The sequence below is a fragment of the Hordeum vulgare genome, chromosome 1H (assembly GCF_904849725.1).
Source record: "Hordeum vulgare subsp. vulgare chromosome 1H, MorexV3_pseudomolecules_assembly, whole genome shotgun sequence".
In the NCBI taxonomy this organism is placed as follows: Eukaryota; Viridiplantae; Streptophyta; class Magnoliopsida; order Poales; family Poaceae; genus Hordeum; species Hordeum vulgare.
In genome coordinates, this window is record NC_058518.1 from 9,893,984 (window position 1) to 9,919,203 (window position 25,220).

General features: G+C 46.4%; 1 protein-coding gene, 1 non-coding gene and 1 pseudogene across 2 annotated transcripts; 1 reads left to right on the plus strand and 2 right to left on the minus strand.

The window, feature by feature from the left end:
• Positions 1–6,263: 6,263 nt before the first annotated feature.
• Positions 6,264–8,738, plus strand: LOC123442077 (purple acid phosphatase 22-like). Its single transcript, XM_045118211.1, has 5 exons — positions 6,264–6,364; positions 6,561–6,675; positions 6,846–7,718; positions 8,060–8,148; positions 8,267–8,738. Exons 2-5 carry the CDS (start codon positions 6,580–6,582, stop codon positions 8,472–8,474), a joined length of 1,266 nt encoding a protein of 421 aa, XP_044974146.1. The 5' UTR covers positions 6,264–6,364; positions 6,561–6,579; the 3' UTR covers positions 8,475–8,738.
• Positions 8,739–19,612: 10,874 nt separating this feature from the next.
• LOC123404393 lies at positions 19,613–20,173 on the minus strand (annotated as a pseudogene).
• A 4,110-nt stretch (positions 20,174–24,283) lies between these two features.
• TRNAV-CAC lies at positions 24,284–24,357 on the minus strand. The gene has a single exon. It is a non-coding gene; the product is annotated as a tRNA-Val (tRNA).
• Between the last annotated feature and the right edge of the window lie 863 nt (positions 24,358–25,220).

A 25,220-nucleotide genomic window follows, 5' to 3' on the forward strand; every position in this document is an offset into this window, starting at 1 on the left:
TTAGCTGGATGGCTTCCTTGAGCAATCAAGAGCCTCCTATATATAGCCTTGTACCCCCTACTGCACTACCACAGAATCGGCATCTAAGGGCATGTACAACGCTGTACAGTCAGCCGTCTATAACAAGTGCCAACTAAGATATTTGATTATGTGGAGGAAAGAGAAATAGGAGAGAGGACTAGTCCGTCGGTAGAATTACAGACAGTCGATAGCCCTGAAATCTCGTCCGCTATCGACGGTCTTTTCCCGTTGTACCGAGGCTGTCTGCACTCTCGTATTTACCCCTTCACGAACGATCAAATATTTCATTGGTGTGAAGCTCCAATCACTCTCGCCGGTGGTGACAGTCCTTCAGGCTTTAAGAATGAGGAGGGAAGATGGTGTGAGCAGCGGCCGGCGGCAGGCTGTGGCGATTCGCCGGCGCCGCCACCAGTGCTTAGCTGACATTCGCAAATCCGCCGCAGGTCCGCATCTCGTCAGGCATACATGTCACTAGCGCCCAGATCTCCTTCGTGTTCACCATGGCCGCAGTGCAGACGTTCTGGCTGCCGTCCTTTAAAGCAAAGTCCGGCTCCGTGTATGTTCAAATGACTTCACGGTCCACCCATGACATGCCCGATGGTTTTGGCAGATTGGAATCATTCTTTGAGGGATTTGATTGCATGCATACCGGACAAGAATTACTCTATAGTTTTTCTTGCCCCGTAATCACGCCCCTGCTAATTGTATAGGCATCTAAACAGACGCCGCGTTGAAGCAGTTGTCTTTAGCCCAGTCTAGACATGATATGGCAGAGCACTACAGACAACTACTGTCTAGACTATTGTACATGCCCTAACGACGGTCCCAAACCCCTCCACTCACGGATTTGGGGTCATGTCACTATCCAAAAATATCGGTGGTACTAAAAACCACCAATGTTGTGTGATGATCAGGCATGGGCTCTAGCATTATGTGAGGTTTATTTGATCCTCGGATTATTGTCAAAGGCCTCGTCTCGCGTGCAAGTTGTTCCTACCCGCAGGTGATCAAGGCCAGGTCGCTGGTTCCTTCCGGTGGCTACTACGGCGTTAACAACGAGGATTTTCCCTGTATAGGTCTATGAGGGCGACACAACTGATGCTCTTCTCTTCTTTGTTCTCTTCAGCAGCGGCACACCTGCAACCAAGCGAGCAATGGTGGATTCAGTTCAGAAGGACTTTCTTGTGCATTTAGATGTACTTTGAAGGTTTTACATGGTCTTCCCTATAAAAGTGATGCCAATTGTTCTACATCAGGATATTTTCTTTCCACTCATTTTTCTTAATTAATATAATCCGGATATTGATGTGAAAGAAAAACCATTGAGATTGGACTGTTCTTTTTTTGCAGAACACGAAAGAATATTTTTTTTTGCCGGAAGAGAAACTAATGTTGATTGTGACCTAGAGACACCTGCAAACATGTCAATGGTTAGACAAGATGCAAGGTACGATACAAATACCTTTACCTACATTCAAACAGAAACTAGTCATTGTCACCACCAATATTCCTTCCAGAGACCTAGCAGGACATTAATGCATTTGTAGCAAATTAACTATGTGGATAAGAAGGTACATTACTAGTAAGCTTTTGTATTTAGTGTCAAATTCACCAAGCTCGATATATTTCTGATGCCTAGACACAACATATGCATAGTCATAGATTAAGGAAGAGCCAACTTTTGGTGAACTTCTATCTTGGTTGTACGAGCTTTGATCATGCCAAATCACAACTCTAGATAAATTATGTTCAAAGCCTGCATGAATTCCATCTTGGTAAAGGCACACATCATCCCAAATATCTATTGATTTGTCAAAAATCAAAGTAAAAGGAAACCACTCGACTATGTGTATTCTGCCGAAAGTCAAAGTAAATGTAAACCAATTGATTATGTATCTTCATTCTAGGTTGACGATCGTGACCATGCTGATTCTATCTACAAAAAAAACTGGTGACTTGATCATCACCGGGGCCGTGCTTTCACCACCATGCGAGACCATGAAAGCACATACTTCCTCCATCACAGTATATTGGGCGTATCTCACAGGGCTCTGGGACCTAGATGTTTTTCTATTGGTAGGAAAAATCGAGCCGACGAGCTATAGAAGCGCCTAATTAATCGCAAAACTGACGCATTAGTAACCCCCGTCTACTAAACAAGCGACTTCCTCGCATGCATTGGTGGAGACGGTTTCCAAAACACACTAATTAATAGGCTAATTAATGTCATACGCCTTATTTCCTTCTAATTGTGAAAAAATATCGTTTTGGAGATACGGCTAATATACTGTGATAGAGGGAGTACTATATATAAGATTCCTCCACTCGCATATGTGGACGAAAATTCCTGTAAAAAATGGCTTACTGAATAAGGTTGCGTAGCTCTTCCAACTATCAAAATCAGATAAAATGGAACATATACTGGCCGTCTACATCAATAACGAGTGGTATGAGTGGTAGTAAAGAATGTCAATGAGGAAAAGGCTTGATAATTAAAATATTCTATCATAAACTATTTAACGTTCTCTCGTTCTCTCTCTCTATATATAATTAAAATATCCCATAGTTTGACTTTTGAAATATTCAGATAGTGCATCAATTCAATATGATATCAGATCCAAGTGTTCTCAAGTTTAGGACCCGGCCAACACACTATTTAGTATAAAATTGTTGCGGCCTTTCATTGTTCACAAGTACTTGCACGTATGTAATATATGATCTGTTATACTTATGGTTCTTTTATGCTGTAGCAACTAACTATTATTTTCATGTTCTTTATTATCTTACTTTATGGTAACTGCTTTTTATGCAACAAACTTTTACATCACAAAAAATTAACTTCCCTTTCTTCATTTTTTTTTCTCTTTTTGACACCAAACCGATTCCACAACAAGAAGTTACACTAGTGGAAAACGGGCCTTTGGCCTAGACCCTTTAGTCCCGGTAAGCCACGCTACGATATGAGATGCTAAGCCACGCTTAAACCTCTTCCTCTTTATTTCTACTTATTCTAAAAGGCTAGCAACTATATTTCCTCGTTTAGACCGTGCGGTACTAATTTTTAGGATCATGATTGTATTTGATATACTGTCGTATAACATAGATGAGCCATCCATGGATGTACGGTGATCGATGCACAACCGCTTACAGAGAAGGCGTGCATTCTTTTCGAGATGCAGCCGATGCGAACAAGCATGGTGGTGGCTATATGTTTTGTCCATGTGTTGAATATCGGAATGAGAAGGATTACACTTCCTCAAGAGTCAATCAGAGCCACCTGCTTCGGTCCGGTTTTATGTCGGGCTATAATGTTTGGAGCAAGCACGGAGAAAGAGGGGTTATGATGGAAGACGACGATGAAGAAGAAGAGAACGATGATGACAACTACCGATCTATGTTCCCTGAGTATGCTGATACCGCAATGGAAGACAATGAAGAAGAAGATCAGGATGAAGAACGGGAACCAGATGAGCCCGCTGATGATCTTGGCCGGGTCATTTCTGATGCACGACGAGGTTGCGGCACAGAAAAGGAGAGGTTGCAGTTCGAGCAGATGTTACAGGACCACAACAAATTGTTGGTGAATCGGGACTAAAGCCCCTTACGGGCCGGGGCTAAAGGCTCCGTCTCCACTAGAGTTAAACACTTGCACTTAACAGAATTTAACCCTATGAAAGCCCACGCTATATATATATATATATAAGATTGCTCGCCGGCATATGTGGAGGAAATTTCTTATACACAAATGGCTCACCGAATAAGGTTGCATGACTCTTCCAATTTTCGAAAGGTGATAAAATGGAACTATATGCTAGCTGGTCGTCTCCATCAACAAGGATGAGGGGTATGGGTGGGACCGAATAATAGTTAGACGCATTACAACACACATTGTCTTTCCTTCTTTGAGAGGCGCAACGGGCAATATGGATTTTGTATGCAGCCATCTGCAGACGGTTACTCGGGCTATGTACACCGTGGGTGGCTGGCAGCTTACTATTTGCTACATGAAGCATAGTCGATATATGTTTCTCTTCTTCCGTTGGCAGATTTTTATGTCTATTTTGCAATAAAATAGTTGTGCGCATCTATGGATATAGAGGCCGGGGCTCAACTCCTCTTTTTGAAAAAACACGAAAGAAAATTCTTCCAATGCCCACACTATAGAAAAGATTACTCAACTGGCATATGTGCAGGTAAATCCTTGTACACAAATGGTAGATCAAGTAAGGTTGCGTCACTCTTCCAACCATATGACGGCCATCACCATCAACAATGAGAAGGGATATGGGTGGCAGTGAAGAATGCAAAAGAAGAAAAATGGAACCATATGCCGGCCGTCTCCATTAACAACGAGGAGCTGATAAAATGGAACCATATGCCAGCCGTCTCCATCAACAATGAGAAGGGATATGGGTGGCAATGAAGAATGCAAAAGAAGAAATATGAAACCATATGCCGGCTGTCTCCATCAACAATGAGAAGCTAATAAAATGGAACCATATGCCAGTCGTCTCCATCAACAAATTATTCAATATTCTCTTATTTATATATAGGTAATTTTTTGACATGGTGGTGGACTCTGCATGCTTGAATACTTCTGAACTTCTTGACGGACCACCCCGATTCTTTGTTTTTCAGGGAGATTATTTCTAGCATGATTTTTGAACTGGTAACTAGAGAGATGCATGTTATATATCGTTGGATAGCTACAAAAATTAATCAACTTTTTTGTTCAACAAGTCAAATATAGTAAACAATGTTTTCTCAAACTTGTCTATTTTTTATTGTATTTTGGGCGCGATTTTCAAACTGCTATTCGGATTTGTTGAAATGATATGGCATTGGTAAGCTGTAGACTAGGCGGAGCTTTTTCATTTCATTCATTTTCCAAATTTCTAAGCGATTTAAGAGCAGTTTTCAATATATTTTATTTCCTTTTTGCATTTTTGATTTTAAGCACTGTTCTTGGAAATTATTTTCAAATTACTTATTGATAAGTAGGAGATGATATGGCGTTAGAAATATATTGACTTGCTCCAACGTATTCGCCTAGAAAATTTCCAAACTCGATACAGCTTATGATTAATTTTAAAAATACAAAAAAGGGAGAAACGAGTCTACACCGGAACGGCTTGAAATTTGCCATGGTTGTGGTGCTCGGGTGGAGCGAGGCAACAAGGGAGTATCAACTTAGACTTATATATCTACCTATTGCACGAGGTAGCGGTCGATTTAGACAAACGAAGCTACTAGGGATGATTTCTAGGCGTAAGATTTCTGCCTCAGGAAAACAGAGTATTTGAAGTGTTTTGGATATGGCAGTGTACTTCCCTTTATTTTGCATGTGAATTTTTCTGTCCTAATAGAGAAGATTTTTATTAGCACACAGTTTTTGTCGTAATTTTGAATCACTTATCAGAATAGTGCATGATATACAGTCGAAAAACCGGGGAAATTCCGCTTCTTTTTCATGTTGATCATTGTTTATGGTAATTATTGATGATCTAAGAGCTGTTTCAAGTAAAGTAAATTAGCACACATTATTTGCACATTATCTTTTCCCCTAACCACCCTATTTTTGCATTATTTTCTCATTATGGAGTTCAACGTTTTATAGGTTGATTTTGCACTAGATTTAAATTAACCTGTTGGTCCAAATACAGTGGAATGCAGTGGATGGTAGTCCAGTACCAACATCATAGAAGCTCAGCACAAAACTTGCAGCAGTTTAGCATTAGCACGGCGCTCTTCAACCACGTGTGCTGCTCTACTCCGCGAAACCGGCGTACAAGCCCAACCGTGGGCCGCGCAATTATATTGTTATCTTTTTATGCCACCTCTTATATTGTTATTGTTGATGGCATGATTGAGAATAATAAAATATGGTTTTCTAACACTCTACATTTTTATGCTCTTTTATTGAAACGGTGTTTTGCCTTGTTTTCAGACGGATGTGTGGTTAAAAATAAACACTCATGTTTGAGTCTTCGTAACCCGTACAAATATGTCTGTAAAATACATAAATTGATAAATATCCCAAATAGACGTTCATTACCTATAATTAGGACACATGGCTAATCTCCATTCTCTGCTATTTTTCCACCAAGAGATATTGTTTACTGTCTTATTCCTTGCAACCGAGAGGTGTAAGATTCCCTGTGGAAACCCACTACTTTCTATATTGCTTATTCACAACATACGATGCAGAACTTTTCATCCCATGGGTTTTGTAAACCACAACATCACGAGGATCACCCTCTATAAATACAATACATCCAATGCCCAATTGTCTCGTCAGCGAGGACGATCTCCCACCCCATCTCTTGTGGCATTCTGGCCATTGGTATTTGATTCCAATTCCCACGCTTCTTTCGCTCTACTTCAATTTGATTTTAAACAGAACAATTATTTAAATGTCTTCTTAGCTCGTTTATAGTTCTTTGGAATAAGTATGAGCTACAACACAAATCTTACTTTGGATGAAATTTCGTTCTTCTTAGTTATTCCCAACCAAGCTAAATTATTACATTGATCTTCAGACATCGTCAAACGTCGGTGATGTTCAGGCGCACCCAGGCCGATGAGTATGTCCGGCCGCCGCCGAGACCGCTGGTGTTGACGGCGCAAAACAAGCCGCCAAACTATCCACAACAGGTAAGGGTCGATCATAACTCTTGACTTGTGGGGTGCTTGGAGTTTGCAAGAATTTGGAATTATTAGTTGCTTTCACCTGACAAAACTTGGGATTTTTCTCGACCCTTATAAACTTCACTCACGTCTTGGAACTTGAAAATTGAAATGACATGCATGGTAATTACGTTTAGGTGCACATTTCAAGCGTGGGAAGCAAGCACATGAGGATCTCGTGGGTCACCGACGACCGGCGTACTGCGTCTGCGCCGTCGGTGGTGGAGTACGGCACATCTCCTGGGAACTACACGGCGTCCGCCGAGGGAAGCCATACGACGTACCGCTGCTCCTCCTACTACTCCTCCGGCGCGATACATGAGGTGACGATCGGCCCGCTCAAGCCCAGCACCACCTACTACTACCGGTGCGGGAAGGTCGGCGACGCCGACATGTCCCTCAGGACTCCTCCGGCGAACCTGCCCATCGAGTTGGTTGTCATCGGCGACCTCGGGCAGACGGGCTGGACCAAGTCGACGCTGTCGCACATCCGCGACGCAGACTACGACATGCTGCTGCTCCCCGGCGACCTATCGTACGCGGACAGGGTGCAGCCGCTGTGGGACTCGTTCGGTCGTCTGGTTCAGCCGCTGGCCAGCGCCCGGCCGTGGATGGTGACGGAGGGTAACCATGAGAATGAGCATGAGGATGGGTTCGTCGCCTACAACAATCGGTGGCGCATGCCGCACGAGGAGAGCGGCTCCAACTCCAACCTCTACTACTCCTTCGACGCGGCGGGCGGCGCGGTACACGTCCTCATGCTGGGCTCCTACGCCAGTTTCGAGCAGGGGTCGGAGCAACATGCATGGTTGAAGAGGGACCTCGCCGGCGTGGACCGGCAGAGGACGCCGTGGCTGGTGGTGCTGTTGCACGCGCCGTGGTACAACACCAACGAGGCGCACCAGGACGAGGACGTGGGCGAGAGCATGCGCACCGCCATGGAGAGGCTCCTCTATGAGGCCAACGTCGACGTCGTCTTCGCCGGACATGTCCATGCCTATGAGCGCTTTGTAAGTGGAGTAGTACTCCTCTATATATATTGTGTACTCTACATCTTTTCTACTCTTCAACCATCCCCTAAATATTTGTTCTTGTTGTTGGAAAACACTAATTCAAATACTCCAGCTACAAGTATTAGGAAGTACTCCCTCCGTTCCAAAATATAAGACCTTTTAGAGATTTCACTAGAAGACTACATACGGAGCAAAATGAGTGAATGTATACTCTAAAATATGTCTATATACATCCGTGTGTAGTTTATAGTGTAATCTCTAAAAGGTCTTATATTTAGAAACGAAGGGAGTAATAATTAATCAAGCTAACTAACTAATTCCATGCATGCATGAGGTAGACGAGGATCTACGACAACAAGGCCGACGCCCGGGGTCCAGTGTACATCACCATCGGCGATGGTGGCAACAGGGAAGGCCTTGCTTCCAAGTACGTGATTGCTACTGCTCTTCATTCATCTGCGCCGTAATTAATTAATACTATAGTATTTCAAATGATTTTTCTCTATACATACTATATGGATTCTTCTTCTTGTTTACTATTGAAGATTCATCAAGGATCACAAGTCGGCGCCGCTTTCCTTGTTCCGTGAGGCGAGCTTCGGACACGGGCGACTGAGGATTGTAAACGAGACAACCGCCGTCTGGAGGTGGCACCGTAACGACGACAAGTTCGCCACCGTGGCCGACGAGGTCTGGCTGGAGAGCTTGGCTACTCCAAAGACACCAACCCAGCGCCGGTCGTTGCACAGATGAGTTGCAGGGTGCCACCACTCGATCCACGTTGGCTTAACTGCAACCTATCAGAATTGGATGGTTCACTACTATCTTTACCTAATAACTAAAAAAAGAGCCCGTGCGTTCCAACGGAAGAGAAAATAACACACGCTTTGAACGCAATATATTTTCACATGACATCACATTTGTGTTGCCGACGATGGCTTTAGTGCTCACACAATGAAAACACATTTGAATATACAGTCACTCGGAATAAGATAAGAAATACGTTGTTTCTCCCCACGACGTTTTCCAAAGGTGTGCATGTGTTGTTAACGATGTTTTCTTTTCACTCAATTTGATTTTAATTTAATGGATGTTTATTGCAATTCGTATCGTCGTCGGAAAAAAAGAGAAAAAAAAGGACCGTGCACTACAGATTAAGTTTGCATCAAAAATAATATTTAAGAAGTATTCAACAGCTAAAAATAACATCCTATTTAGATTCTACACATTTTTTAATCAAATTTCATATATAACATGTTAAAATCAGAGTTACGGTTTAAAAGATATGGATAATTTTGTTTTAGATAAAATGTGGATTGATTAACTGAAAAGTTAGGATTTTTTTGTTAAAATATGGAGGGCGGGTTGATTACCTGAAACATCAGGGGGTTTTTGAAAAAAATACAAAAAAAGATTCATTTTCTGACTTAAATCCGGACTGCAGGTTGATTACCTGAAACATCAGGGGGCTCCTGAAAAATGCAAAAAAAATAATCATTTTTTGACTCAAAAACGAAGTACGGGTTGAATACTGGAAAAGCGAGGGATAGTTTTGTAAAATGACCGGTTTCGAACGTTTTTCTTCGCCCGACCAAGTTGTAGTAGAGGTTGGAGCCGCAGTGATCTGCCAAGGATGAGCCCGGTATCGTGCAGTGATCTGCCAAGGACTAGGCCAAGTCCTCACACATCAGACTCAGATCAGAAAATAGATGGAAATTAAATAGTACCACCATGCTTTTTTACATCAAGTCCTACTAATTTATATACGTTCACCAGTTGCAAGGTCAACAAGCCAACAAAAGAAAGATGAGATATTGTTCATAGTTAACCAGAGAGATGAAAGTGTCTGCCATGGCTCACAAAAAAAGGTAGCCTAAAGGATGAACTGCAGCCTAGAATTGGGTTATTCAGTTGGTTCCCCGGAGTAGTTCACTACTGCATACATCTACATATAAAAAGAACTTTAAAGCCAGGTTAAAATATTTATCCTAGCTGGTTTTGTCACTGACTGTACGAAAATGGCTGTGATATTGGTTTTTATCTCACACGCTTCTATGACTGGATGTGGTAACAACACAATTCAGCCGCTTCTCTACGGAAAATTTAAAAATCAGGTTTTATACTATAGCCAAAAAACAGATAAAGAAATAAACATATGTTTATGTGTGTATGGACTGTTGGCCCACCCTGACCTAGTAGGTTGGGTCCGCCACTGCAACAGATACTATCTATATTACTATCTTCGCCATAGTTTATAAGGCACAATTAAATTATTAACCCATAAAACCATCATGCTACCTTCTCGTAATCACATCACATCCACCTTTTCAACATATGCAATACATCTCCAGATAACTTAAGCCACTAGTTGGATATAACATCTTAAACTTTGTTGAAACAATAGGATACATTATGCAATATGATAGTAAACTATAAATGCATATATCTCCTACTAGTAACATCTTTAATTGCAGTAGTCAATTGATTCTATCTCCAACAAAGTTCAGTTGTACAATCAAAGTTCAGTTCTACAATCAATTTTAGAAACAAAAACTTTGATTTCACACAATCAAATAACAAACAATTGTATTCATTTATCACCTTCTCAATGAATTCAATTGATTTCACTGGATTCTCAATGAATTCAATTGATTTCACTGGATTCCACAGTTCATAAATCATGTCTTGCAAACCATGTCTCAATGAATTTCACACACCTTTCATAATTCATTCCAAATTCATTTCATCCAAAAAAGAGTGAAATTATATTTCAACAACTATTTCAATACATATCACACTGAAATAACAAATTACAAATAAAAGAAATCTTAGTTTCATACATTTAAAGAATTTATTTCAAGAAAATAGTTTCACAACTTGCAACAACACATTGAAATATGAGTTTCAATTGCTTGCCACAGATCAAAATCACTTCGAGACAGCGATTGCCACATTTTACTTCTCATCAAACATCACTTTCTTCCATAAGCTATATTCCAGTTTCAGCAGGTCATAGTTATTCATCCATATGAAAACTAGTCTTCATAATCAGCAATTTTTTTCGAACTTCCAATCATGCAACTTTGTATCTGATGGGGGGAAAAGCAAATCTGTTTGGGGGAAAAGCAAGGTAGAGGGGAACGGGAAGCATTACCACATCCACATGCAGCAATCAAGATTCTAATTAAAAAACCTAAGTCTCATTAAATCTCTGTAGCATTCAAGCACATCCCTAGTTTTTGTATTTATTGAGACAATCACATCTACAAACACCTCTACCTTGTTTTTGTATTTGCTGTCAAATACAACCACATCCCTAGTTTTAGTATTTGCTGTCAAATACAAAAACAATGGTCTACAGAGATGTTAAGCATTAACCCAGAAAACCTCATCTAAAAAACCCCCATCTATAAATCCCCATGTAGAAACCCACATCTAAAAATCCCCCATCTATAAATCCCCATCTAGAAACCCCCATCTAGAACTCCATCTAGAGAAGACCCCATCTACAAATCACCATCTAAAAAACCAAGTAATCTAACCCTGCATTCTAAATATTAGAAGGAAATAGAACTACCTCCTCATCGCCAGCCTGCACAGCACCGCTCGAGGCCGTGACCTTCTGCTCCGGCACCTCCTTCTCAAGATCCGCAGCAGCGGCAACGGTTGCGGTATGTCCCGCACCTCCCTTGACGTCGCCAACGTCCTGCACCGCTTCTGCCGCGGTCGCTGTGCGAGGCCTCTCCTCCAACACATCCCCGGCCGCAGCGGCGACAGCGCGACGAGCGTCCTCCATTGGGTGAGGGAGACGAGAGTAACGGGGAGACAAGAGCAACGGGGAGACGATGCGACGGGAGAGAGAGAGAAGACGCGGTGGGAGGAGCGGGAGACAAGGCAGCGAGGGAGACGATTTGGGGGGGGGGATGGTGGGGGCGATGCGCCCGGAGGCGGTTCCCCACCTCTTAAACGATGGGACACTTCTAGCAACGACGGCCGGCACGTGCTATCCAACGACCGCCGTATGCACACCTCTGGTTCCATTTTATCACCTTCCCAAGATCCGCGTACGTCGATCTCACCATCATGTACAACGTGATCGTGGAGGAGGTCTTCTTCCATAGCTAGTTAGCTACGATTGCTACCTACTGTTCACCCCTCTGCCCAATGTCGTCTTCCTTCATGGCAATGCACTTTGCTTCCACGTTTGAATGATGTGGTTTTTCCGCACTTAATATATGGCGAGGCAACATATTAGCACTAGTAGAAAAGAGGTCTTTTGTCCACTTGATGAAATCCCAATAGTCCTGGTTCACTCACGAACCGGGACCCATGTGAACATAGGTCCCGGTTCGTGAGGCCAGGGCGCCGGCCGAGCCACGTGGGCCATTTGTCCTGGTTCGTTTGTCACCTTCGGTCCCGGTTCGTTTGTCACCTTCTTTCCCGGTTTCAGACATGAACCGGGACCAATGTGTCTCGCTCCTGGACCACAACCAGTAGTCCCGGTTTGTGGCTGGAACCGGGACCTCATGTTGTCCTTTGGTCTCGGTTCCAGCCATAAACCGGGACCAACGGTTGGCCTATCTATACCCCCGCGAGCAGAGCAGTGCACTTCTCTGTTTTTTGGCCGGCCGTGGGAGAGCTTTGTGGTGCTCTAGCTCATCTCCTATGCACATTAGGTGTTTGCTGAAATGCCCGAGCCACACTTAAGCTTTCTCCTTTACAAGCTCCTTGTCCAAGCTCCATTTTCATCAAGATTTGTGTTGTTTTTAATACACTTTATTATATAACGCACGCAGATGAACCGTCAATGGATGTACAGTGACCGACGCACCTCCGAGTATATTAATGACCTGCATAATTTTCTTGAAGCGGCTAAGGCAAACAAGAAGAATAGTTTTATGCATTGTCCATGTACTGTCTGTGGGAATACGAAAGAATTCTCCAACTATAAAACCCTTCACTTCCACCTGCTTCAGAAGGGTTTTATGCCACACTATAATGTTTGGACCAAGCACGGAGAAAGAGGGGTTATGATGGAAGACAACGTAGAAGAAGAGGATGATGAAAACTACCTGCCCCCTGAATACGGTGATGCTGCAATGGGGGAAGCTGAAGATCAAGAGGAACCAGACGATGTGCCCGATGATGACCTTCGTCGGGTCATTGTTGATGCACATAGAGAATGCGAAAGTGAAAGGGAGAATTTGAAGTTCGATCGCATGTTAGAGGATCACAAAAAAGGGTTGTATCCAAATTGCGAAGATGACAACACAAAGCTCGGTACCACACTGAAATTGCTGCAATGGAAGGCAGCCAATGGTGTATCTGACAAGGCATTTAGTTCTCTACTGAAATTAATGAAGAAGAAGCTTCCAAAGGATAACGAATTGACTGGCAGTACGTACGAAGCGAAGAAGGTTCAATGCCCTCTAGGATTGGAGGTGCATAAGATACATGCATGCCCTAATGACTGCCTCCTCTACCGCGGTGCGTACGAGGATTTGAACGCATGCCCGGTATGCGGCGCATTGCGGTATAATATGAGAAGAGATGACCCTGGTGATGTTGAGGGCCAGCGCACCGGGAAGATGGTTCCTACCAAGGTGATGTGGTATGCTCCTATAATACAACGGTTGAAACGTCTGTTTAGAAACAAAAAGCATGTCGAGTTGATGCAATGGCACATAAAAGACCGTAAAAAAGACGGGAAGTTGAGAGCACCCATTGACGGGTTGCGGTGGAGAAAGATCAAGAGAAAGTGGAGCGACTTTACACGTGACCCAAGGAACGTATGGTTTGGTTTAAATACCGGGACCATACTGGCATGCAACTTTCCTTAATTTCCTGATATCAAGTAATCATTTTCTTTTCCTGGCAGGGTTTGAAAGAAGTTCACGAACAAGGTTCACGGTATACCCAAAGAGTTGCAATTTACGCACCCCAGTAAGTAGTACTAGCTAGTTCCGCGCATCTCTAATTGATTCAAATTTTCATCAATATATCATTACCATGCTTTCTTATCAGTTTGATTGAACTTTATATATTCTCGTAAATTGATTGTACTAGGTAGTTGGGACTGAAAAATGTGCATACTACGTATGCGAGATCATTCGCCTCTCGACCTCTCAGCGGGGCATCTCTGACGAACAATTTGAAGTACGTAAACAATATTCACAATTTTATTTTATATATTACCATCAATTATGTTGAGTTTTATTCATATATATATATATGTGCATGTATTGACCCCCTTCTTTAAATTATATCTGAAAGAAGCGGGACGAACCCCTATCAGATGATGACATACGAGCAATTCAAGAGGAATTGGCGGGATTCTTTCTTGACCACGTCATACCTAAAGACAAAGAATACCATGTGAGCTATTTGTGATTGGATCTTAGATAGATGATGTTAGGCATTGTAAAAGATGTTAAGTATTGTAAATGATTTCCTTTATTTTCTTATTAGCTAGCGTCATGTTCTCTCTATATATATAGTAGCTAGCGTCGACCAAGCACGGAGAAAGAGCGGACACTTCTCTCTATTAGCTAGCTAATACAATATGAAACCACGAACTTAACCGTCCACCCTCCCCCCCCCCCCCCCCCCCCCCGCGTTAAAGAAACCCAGCTCTGGCCAGATGCTGACGCGTGGATGCCATGTTGTCCCGGTTGGTGTGACCAACCGGGACTAAACGTCCTCCTGCTCGGGCTCCCCGCAGTGGCCACGTGGAGACCATTCAATCCCGGTTCGTAAGCGAACCGGGACTAAAGGTTTTGGGCTTTAGTCCCGATCATTTAGTCCCGGTTCAAGAAACTGGGCTAATGGGCATCTGAAACCGAGACAAATGGGTCATTTTTTACTGGTGTAGTCTTATCCAAGGAAACACCATATGTCCAAAGCTTGGTGCAACCCCAACACGAAAACATTTTGTGTATTAGTTCCTCATAGCTTGGATTCTTGCAATGTTGACACCCTCTATCCTATGGCCGAGTTGTGACGCACTTCATTCCTTGCCGTCGAATCCGACTTAAGGTCAAGATCTTGAGGTGCCCAAATCCATGCATGCAACATATCTCTCATATGTTTGCAACCACACTGCAATATTCTCGGTTGTCATCGCCCGCCCAAAGTCATTCCAACCCTGAAACATGCATAAGCAGTAATAGAGAAGGACACTAAACAACACATGCACAAAAAAACACATTTATATAACCTAAGCCCAACTCTAGCAAGAGGAGGAGGATGCGCAAACGTTGCACTCTATGTATCTGCTTCCTCACTGGCAAACACCTCGGATGTACCGTACACCTGGCCGCCACATTATCGTTCCGTACATCCCATTCATCCACCGCGCAGGTACCATCAACTCCCACAGATTTCCTTCCGAAAAAAAAAAAAAAAAAAAAAAAAAAAAAAGGAACTCCCACAGATTTCGTTCGTGGGAGTCACCACACCGGACAAGTGTTTTGTGACATGTCCGCCCTAAATTATTGATAATTTTTCTCCCTTCTTCTTAGCAATGTATTCGGACATGGAATAAATCTACGAGCAATAAGTTGAATCGTCTGACAAGGAAGATTACACAGATGAAATAGGGATGATGCAAACGGTCCTTCTAGACACAGAGCATGCAGAATAGCATGTTCCAAATTTCAAGGGGTTGGTCATGGATCCTCGAGTGCTGAATCTAAACATGGCATCACTACAGGAAAAAAAATATTACACCACTTACTATGGACCGGCTTATAAGGTGTAAGCCAAAAGCCACATCGAAAACAGTCGGCTTGTATATAAGCCGAGAAACTCCATGTAAGCCGAGTGCCAACGGGCACACGGTTTATACATGAAGGCGTCCTGGTACTAACGGCAAGACACGTGACCGTTCATGTAACCCTAGGACCAACTGTCGCACGGTTTATATATAAATCAAGGGTTGAGTCCGGTCACACATGTTATATATAAACTAAGAGCATCTTCAACAGCCACGCTTCGCGTCGCGCGCAAAAAACTTGTTTGCCGCGCGCGCTTCGGCTGGTTTAGTGCGGCCGCCAGCCCTGGCTCCAACAGCCGCGCTAAAATGCAGCGCGCAAAAAATGCAGCGCGCGCGACTCGCCAGGCATTTCACATATATGACATTTTGAACACAAAATGAGTTTGAAACATTCATCAAAAAATGCAATGAACAAGTGAGCTCGCCGGCGCTTTGGTAGCCGCCGCGCCCGTCAAACGCCGTGCAAGCTTTTTTCCCCTCGCCTTCGAGCTGCCGGAGCCGTCCGCCGCCTTGTTCTTCTTCTCGGATGTCTTGCCCTTCTTCGGCCGCACCGCATTGGGGAGCTTCGAGGGGGCGGCGCCGGCGCGCCGCCACCTGTCGCCGTGGTCATCCGCGACGGCAAGAAGAGGCTGCGCGCGAGGCCGATGCTCGGCGGAGCTCCGGCGGTGGCGAGGCCACCGCTCCCCGCGCTAGGGTTTCCGGCGGCGGCGGGGGAGGTGTCGTGGCTGTACAGTGGGGTGAGCGGGGTGCCGGCGCGTGCGTCCATGGGTGCAGTTCGCCGGCGCCGGCACGCGCGGGGCGTAGGAGGCGGAGAGAAGAAAGTGCGGCGCGAGCCCTCGAGTGTAGCACGCGCGAAAGCGGACGCCCCAAATACACCGCGCGAGATAGCGAATCCGACCGCGAGCCCAACTCCTTATAGCGCGCGCGCGGTTATTGTGCGCCCGCTGGAGCCACCCGTCGGGTTGCGCGCGCGCTAAAATGGCCTAATTTTCGATGCGGCGCTTGTTTAGCGCGGCTGTTGGAGATGCTCTAAGGACCAATGTGACACATGGCACATATCTTTGCCGATTTTCCAGCAGATATAGTGTGCCTTCTTGAAGCCGAGAGCTATTTTGCACCACTCGGCTTACAGGTTGTTATAAGCCGATTGTTTTGTAGCTGTCGGTGCTCAGAAAAACATAAGCTGAGTATCTGAAAAATAGCTCTCGGCTTATAGGCTTTTGCACGGTAAAACGTGATTTTTCTATAGTACATAGGTGACTAGTTAGGTATAGAAAATATACAAATTTGTATTTTTCAAAATCAAAGTGTATATCTTGGAAGCCAGCAGGGGTAGCTTTCAGGATCTCTTTTATTCTACTTAACCGAAGCTTGGTCTAATTAATGAGTTTGACTCTATGACCATTATAGAGTATATTATCTTGTTCTAGCTATTGATTGATTAGTAGCAAGCTACACATGCTTCTATTATTTACTCGCTTAGAGCATCTCCAACAGCCGCGTTATACAAGCGCCGCGCCGTAAAAAAGGTTGTATTTAGCGCGCGACGCGGCGGCAGCTCCAGCGGGCGCGCAAAAATTGCGCGCGCGCCATTTCCAATTGAGCGCGCTGGCCGAAACGCAATCCCGCGTCCATTATTTGCTGCGCCGGCTCCCGCGCGCGCGACTCTCCCGCGCTCGCTCCTTCTTTCTTCTGCGCTCTCTCCTGCTATCTCCTGCGCTGTGCACTCTCTGCGCTCGCTCTGCACTCTCGCGACCGCCCCATCCGACCGCGCCGCCGCCCCCATCCGACCGCGCCGCCGCCGCCGCTAGCGCCACCGTTCGGCGTTGCACCGGCCTATCCCCGAGCCGCCGCCGCCGCCCGCGCCCGCCGGCGCTTCCCCGGCCTGTCTCCGGTGCGGCCGCCGCCCGCGCCCCCCGTTCAGGCGCTTCCCCCGGCCTCCCCGCGCCGCCGCGCTTCCGCCCCACCCCTCCTAGTCCGGCCGGCCCTCGCGCGCCTCCGACGTCCGAGGAGCAGCGCCCCACCGCTCGCTGCCGCGCCGCGCCCGCAAGGTGTTCGACAAAACGCCTACAAGGTATGTATTGCTTCAAATTTATGAATTTGGTGCATGTTTTGAATTGTAGTTTTTTATAGTATAGTATTGAACATTGTAGATGAGTTCGTCGTATGATTCTTCCGAAGAAGAATTTGATATGGAAGAGGAGGAGGATCTTGCAATGATCATAGCTATGCATATCAATAAAAAACCGAAGCACGGTGGTTCGGTTATGGGTCGGGAAAAAATTGGAGAGATAGGATTGATGCCCATAACAGATTGATGAAGAACTATTTCGTGGAGAATCCCACATACCCGGAGTCGTATTTTCGTCGCCGGTTTAGGATGAGCACAGACTTGTTCAAGCGCATTGCAGAGAAACTTGCGAGCCATGACCGGTTTTTCCAGCAAAGGAGGAATGCCGCCGGAGAGCTCGGGCATAGCACCTTTCTGAAGGTGACAGCCGCTTTGCGTATGTTGGCATACGGTATCCCGGCTGATTTAGTTGATGATCACTTGGCTATGGGTGAGAGCCAAGCCATCATGTGTGTCAAGCGCTTTGTAGTGGGAATTGTGCAAGTGTTTGGCGAGGAGTATTTGAGATCTCCCACTGCTGAAGACGCCGCAAGGCTATTGGCGATGAACAAATCTCGCGGCTTTCCTGGCATGCTTGGCTCAATAGATTGCATGCATTGGAGTTGGAAAAATTGTCCAAAGGCATGGCATGGGCAATTCCACGGCCAAAAAAAGGGTTCCACTATAATCCTTGAAGCGGTGGCTGATCATGAGACTTGGATTTGGCATGCATTCTTTGGAATGCCTGGATCTTTGAATGACATCAATGTTGTCAACCGGTCACCACTGATGAATAAGATTGCGAATGGTGAGTTGCCACCGGTGCAGTTTGTAGCAAATGGCCATACGTACAACTATGGCTATTATCTAGCGGATGGCATCTATCCAAAGTGGCAAACCTTCGTGAAGCCGTTGAAAAAGCCAGAAGGTAAGAAAAATCTTGATTTTCACAATGCTCAGGCGGCTGCTAGAAAAGATGTGGAGAGAGCATTTGGGATTTTACAAGCCCAATTTGCTATTGTGAGAGGACCGGCTAGATTTTGAGATCAAAAAATGCTTTGGTACATCATGCACGCTTGTGTGATCATGCACAACATGATCATCGAGAATGAGCGTGGCCAAGATGTAGACTACTCACAGTATGAGCTCTTGGGACATCCCGTGCGAGTGCGACAGAGGGCTGAAAGGGTTGCCCGTTTTGTTGCCTCGTATCATGCCATTCGGCGTCCCGCAACACACAATGATCTTCAGAAGAATCTGATTGAAGAGTGGTGGGCATGGCATGGACGACAAAGAGCATGATTTGATTGCTTTATTTGTATTGTATTGTTCATGAACTATTGGTTGTGTTTATTGCATTATTTGTTGTACTGAACGAGAAATTATTTGTTTGAGTTGTAATAACTATTATTGTTGATTTATTTTGTTTGTTTGATCGTTTTTTTCACTATTTTTTGAAATGTATACGTGGTTTGTGCCTGCTACGCGCGCTGCATTTTTGGGCACTGCTGGAACGCGGCGCGTGCGCTGCATTATAGCGCGGTTGTTGGAGCCAGCGCATATCCCTGCGCTAAACTAGCCGGCGCGCGCGCTGTAAAAACATTTTTTGGACGCGGCGCGAAGCGCGGCTGTTGGAGATGCTTTTATTAGAGCATCTTCTTCCTCCCGATTGAACGCATCAGCATTGCTTCCAGAGTTCCAGATCCAACTTTTTTTTCTTAGTAAAGGAGGTTAAGACCCACGGCCTTTGCATCAGTCGATGCATACAATCATAGATCCAGATCCAACTGGAGATAACCTCCAGCTCCGATCTTCCGACCGGAGGCCGTCAACACAGAGGAGGTGATCCAGCTGGTTGACGTCGCCCTGTCGGCGGACGAGGTCCTAGCTTGTTGCCGGTGGCGAGGGTGGGCGACTATGACATGGATGACACGAAGGCATCCTTGCTGATGGCATCATCGTCGTAGTGGCCAGGTTGGGCAACGGCCGCTCAGCTCCTCCTCCTCGTCATGACACAGGTACTGGCGATGACGACCGGAGTGGAACTGCCGCTCAGACTTGTTGGCTATGCTATGGCCGGCGATGGGACAGGAAACATGCGTGGAGGAGGAGCGCGCAGCCTCCACCAGCGAGGCCGATCCCTCCAACTCCAAGTCCGAGCTCACCTGGACTGGACGTGTTAGCTGCCACATGTCGGCACACGTCGGCCGATACGTGAAGCACCAGGAGATCGATGCGTGGAGCAGTCCCCGGCGAGGAGGTGCTGCCTCTGGAGTCGGGATGCCGATCGAGACCGACGACGGCGAAACGCAGGGCGTATCTTCCGTGCCGGACCCCATCTCGATCGGCGCACGCCGGCGAAGAGGTGTGGGCCGAGGATGCCAAGACGACCGACGACGGCGTATCTTCCGTGCCGGACCCCATCTCGATGGCGAAGAGGTGAAGACCGACGACGGCCGGCGGGGAGGTGCCGCCCGGGGACGACGAGACCAACGCCGGCGAATCCTCCTTGGTGCCACCAGCTTCCTCCTCGCACAACACAGGTACGAACCTACCGCCGGGATTCATTCCCTTACATACGTGCTCGCGCTAGTGGAGCGTCCAATCCAATTAAATCCAACGACCCCACGTGCCGACATAGCAAACCCTAGAGGTGGTAATCACATGGCGATACTTTCAGATGGCATGCAGGGCAAGATGCTTACATACGTACGTGTAGCTTTCCGCTTAAGTGATCTACTAGCCGAGGGCAAGAAGTACTAGTTGCAAGTGCAAAGCGATGGACCTGGTGTGAAAGCTACACGTACGTATGTAAGCATCTTGCCCTGCATGCCATCTGAAAGTATCGCCATGTGATTATCACCTCTAGGGTTTGCTATGTCGGCACGTGGGGTCGTTGGATCGGACGTCCCACTAACGCGCCTCTGTTGAAGATACTCCGGTCCCCGCGTTTTAAAAATTTATTGAACGCGATATTTTTGTGCTGCTGTTGAAGATGCTCTAACATGTTATCAGTTATCTGAGAACCACATCTTCCACTCCTTCCCTCTCTTCCCTACGTCGCCCCGTCAAGAGCACCTCCTCCTACGATCAGCCGTTCGAGCTCCCGGTTGCCACACAAACCCTTCCCACCATTATGATTCAGGGCATACGCGCATTCGCGACCACGTCCTGGTCACCCTGGATTGTGATAAGGAAAACTATAGCCTCTAACACCACCAGTTTCTCTCGGCTAGGCCCTCGATCGCCAAGTTCGGCCTCACCGATCACGTCGACGGCTCGCCGGCCCAAGCCACCTCCGATCTCCAACGCCACGGTCACCCCGTCGGCCTTGGAGATCATCAATGAGCACAAGAACTCGGCGTACTCCATTTGGCGCTCGCTCCGCTCCCTGTCCCGCAGCAACCGTGAAGCCCGGATCACAGACCTCCTCGACGAGTTCCAAAGCTTCATCCAGGCCGAGCTCACCGTCGTCGAGTACACCTCCCGCCTCAAGCAGATGGCTGATACTCTGTGGGACCTCCACCATATCATCAAGGATCGTGACCTCGTCCATAATGCCTGCGTAGTCTCGACGAGTGTCTTCAACACGCCGTCCCGCACATGACCAGTGGGCGGCGGCCCTCCTTCGTCAAGCTCCACTCCTTCTTGTAGCTAGAGGAGCAATGCCTTAGCCGGTAGGTGCGCAATGCCACCCGCATGGCCCTCCTCGCGCAGGCCATCACATACTACGCCTTTCGCCCGCCACCACCTGCGCCCACGCTGCTCTCCTTCCCTTCGGCCCTCCTCGATCCCAACCAGCATGGTGCCGACGGTGGTGGCTCTAAAGGCTCCAGCAGATCTGGTGGCTCTCGGGGTGGTCGTCAAAACGAGCGCAAGTCAAATCCCTACACTCGACAGGGCGGCTCCTCCTCCGACAATGGTTTTTCCAGTGCGTCGGGTGGCTCCTCCTACGTTGGTGGCTTCGTCCAGTCCTAGCGCGCCTCGACCACCGTCGCGGGCACATTCTAGGGCATCCTTGGTGCATAATCTTCTCCACGCACGTTACCTTTGTGGAGACCGTGTTTCCTTTCAAAACTCTACCCCGAACCCCTTCAAACTAAACCCGGGAAAATGTCGCGCACGGACGTGTTTCAGGCTGGGCTTGTAAAAGCCCGACATTCATTTCTCAAGTCCGAGCATGACCCGAATCCCGAAATACTCTTTTTTTTCAAGCTGAGTCCGCCCCGAAATCAAGCCCGAATCCCGAAATCCTGCCCCGAACGTTGTTTTTGGGTGTGCGCACGTGCAAGCCTGGCCCGAAGTCCGAAAGACTGGACCAAAATACAAAAAAAAAAGAGAAGAGAGGCCTGAGCCCGACCCCAACTACCTTTTGGGCTGAAAAACAAGGCCCGATCTTGACCCGACCCGGCCATGGTTCTTTGCTCCGGGCTGCCCATGCCCGGGTCTACTTCAAATGTGCGTGCATCCGACCCAAAGCTGCACCCCCTCACTAGTGATCCACGTCGATCGTGCATGGCCTGCATGGCCACCGCCCCCGCCTTCCCCTCCTGGATCGCCAACTGGCTCCCCCATGTAGCGCACACCGTCACCCACCACTTATGCGTCCCCGCAGCCCACTCACCTCTTGCCACATGGGTCGTCCTCCTCACCCTCTCCCTTGATCCACCCTCGTCCCAGCCTTCTACTCTGACGCCCTAGTTCGTGCACCGCACCCAATGATCAGGCGCGCATGTCATGGGATCTTTCAGCCAAATCCTCGTTATCCCAACCTTGACATCTCTACCATCTCCCTCTTCCCTCCTCCGTTTGTGACACTCTTCGAGACCTACACCGGAGCACCACCATGCATGTAGTCTAAGTCCAATGCCCTCATGGCCAACTCCACATGGACACTTGTTCCTCGCCCACCTCACACTAATGTGGTTACTCGCAAATGGGTCTTCAGGCATAGACTCAACGCGGATGGTTCTCTCATACGTACAGTACAAGGCTCGTTGGGTTGTCTGGGGTTTCGCTCAACGCCCCGGCATCGACTTCGACAAAACTTTCTTTCCCCTGGTTAATCCAGCAACGATACGGACGATGGTCACTATCAAATGCTCTCACAGCTGGCCGGTGCACCAACTGGATATTAAGAGCACATTTCTTCACAACGTCCTCGACGAGCAAATCTACTGCTATCAACCCGTCGGCTTTGTCGACACTACTCACCAGGATCATGTGTGTCGCCTCTCCAAATCCTTATACGGCCTCAAGCAGGCCCTGAGGGCTTGGTTTTAGAGGTTCATCACCTGTACCGTCACCATTGGTTTCGCTGCTCCATATTCCGATGACTCTGTGTTTATACCATAGTGGGGTAGCGACACTCTGTACCTTCTTCTCTACGTCGACGACATAGTCTTTGCTGCTTCATCGACGACACTTCTTCGCCTCATCATCGAACAACTACAACACAAGTTTGCGATGAAGGACGTGGGAGCCCTTCATTACTTCCTCGGCATCCAGGTTCACCGTAGATCACGTGGGATGTTCCTCAACCAGACCCAATACGCCGAGGAATTTCTTTAGCGTGCCGACATGTCCAGCTGCCACCCGGGGACCACTCCAATCGACACCTCACCCAAGGTGGCTGTCGATGCAGGTTGTCTCTTGGCCGACCCCTTCAGCTATCGTAGTCTCGACGACGGTCTAGAGTACCTTACTATGACACGTCCAGACTTGGCGTACGTGTACGCCGTCCAACAGGCATATTTGCACATGCATGATCCTCGGGACAGTCACCTTGCGCTCCTCAAGCGCATCTTGCGGTACGTCCACGCCACCACCGCTCACGGGCTCCTGCTTCCGACCTCCCCGTCAACCGAGATTGTTGCCTATTCCGACGCGGACTGGGTCGGCTGCCCGGATACTCGCCGATCCACATCCGGATACTGTGTCTACCTTGGAGCCACCCTTGTGAGCTGGTCATCCAAGCGGCAAGCCATCGTCTCTCGCTCCAGTGCATAAGCGGAGTACTGCGATGTCGCCAATGCGATCGCTGACTGTGTTTTGCTCCGGTAGTTCCTCGGTGAGCCTGGTTGTCCCCCCTGAAGGCCACCGTTGTTTTTTGTGCGAGCATATCAGCCGTGTACATGTCCAATAATTCCGTTCATCATCAAAGGACCAATCACATTGAGCTCGATATCCACTTCGTCCAAGAAAAGGTGGCACTAGGCGACTTCCGCATTGTACATGTCCCCACTACTCTACAGCTCGCACATATCATGACCAAGGGTTAGTTTTGTTTGTCCGAGTCTTACAGCTAGATGTGAGTTAGTCAGTTGAGCAGTCTTGTATATAACCAAGTGTAAGTCCGGATAATGTATACAGTATGTTGCACGACCTATTACTTTCTTCTCAGTAGTAAAACCTTTAAAAAGACTTATATTTAGAAACGGAGAGAGTAATACTCTCCAAAAAAATGTCACAAAAGAAATGTATATAGTATGTTGCACGACCTATTACTTTCTTCTCAGTAGTAAAACAAGACTTATATTTAGAAACGGAGAGAGTAATACTTTCCAAAAAAATGTCACAAAAGAAATAGATTTCTAAGCCCAGGTTCGAACTGGGGACCTTTAGTGTCTGAAACGGAGAGAGTAATACTTTCCAAAAAAATGTCACAAAAGAAATAGATGTCTAAGCCCAGGTTCGAACCGGGGACCTTTAGTGTGTGAGACTAACGTGATAACCAACTACACCACCCAGACAAGTTGTTATTGAAAGCCAAGTACATCTTTATTAGAAACACACTTATGCAGCTGTTACATTCTTAGACCAAGTGATTGCCTTGATAACCTTTTATGGTGTTAAAGGCTTAAACCTCAATAGCTTCCGTGGATTATTCTTTTATGGTGTTAAAGGCTTAAACCACAATAGCTTTCGTGGATTATTCAACACTCTTTCTCTTATTTTAGTTAATCTGCATACTAGATAATAACTTGGGCATTGTTGTGGGAATTGTTTGATTATGTGAACATGAATACTTGAATTAATAATATTTTAAATATATGAAAATGTAAATATTTATTGAACATAAGTACTACTCTTCTTCATGCATGATTGTCATGGTTGCATGTTAAGATAAATATGTTAATGAGGATTAACATATTTATTGGGAATCTCCCTAAAGAAAACAGGCGGAGCATTGGATTTTGGGAGGGTGTGAACTAGCAGATCCCGCCTTGAACGTATTTTCAATCCATGAACATTGTTTTTGAATAGTTGAACATATTTTTTATTTGTGAACTTTTTTATTTGAATACTTGAATATATTTTTCTAGAATAGTTAACATATTTCGAATTCGCAAACATTACTTGAATTTGCAGTGAATAAATTTCGTATTCATGGGCGCAGGGGTGGACGTTTAAGAGGTGCAAAGCCCAACAGGGCATGTGTAATTCAGAAAGGAATCGCTATCACCTAATCAAAAGAATTATTGCTTAGTTAACTATGATTAAATGACATGTATGCCGTGACGTGAGGGCGGTGTGCTGTGACTGCATCATCATATCAAAAGGCGCAGTCACTATATGCGCCGCGCGCGCTACGTAATTCCCTTCTTCTCTATAC

Coding starts and splice junctions, on each gene's coding strand:
- LOC123442077 (XM_045118211.1), top strand. CDS start 6,580: ATGTTCAGGCGCACCCAGGCCGATGAGTATGTCCGGCCGCCGCCGAGA. Junction 6,676..6,845: donor CGCCAAACTATCCACAACAG/GTAAGGGTCGAT, acceptor AATTACGTTTAG/GTGCACATTTCAAGCGTGGG. Junction 8,149..8,266: donor AGGGAAGGCCTTGCTTCCAA/GTACGTGATTGC, acceptor TTACTATTGAAG/ATTCATCAAGGATCACAAGT.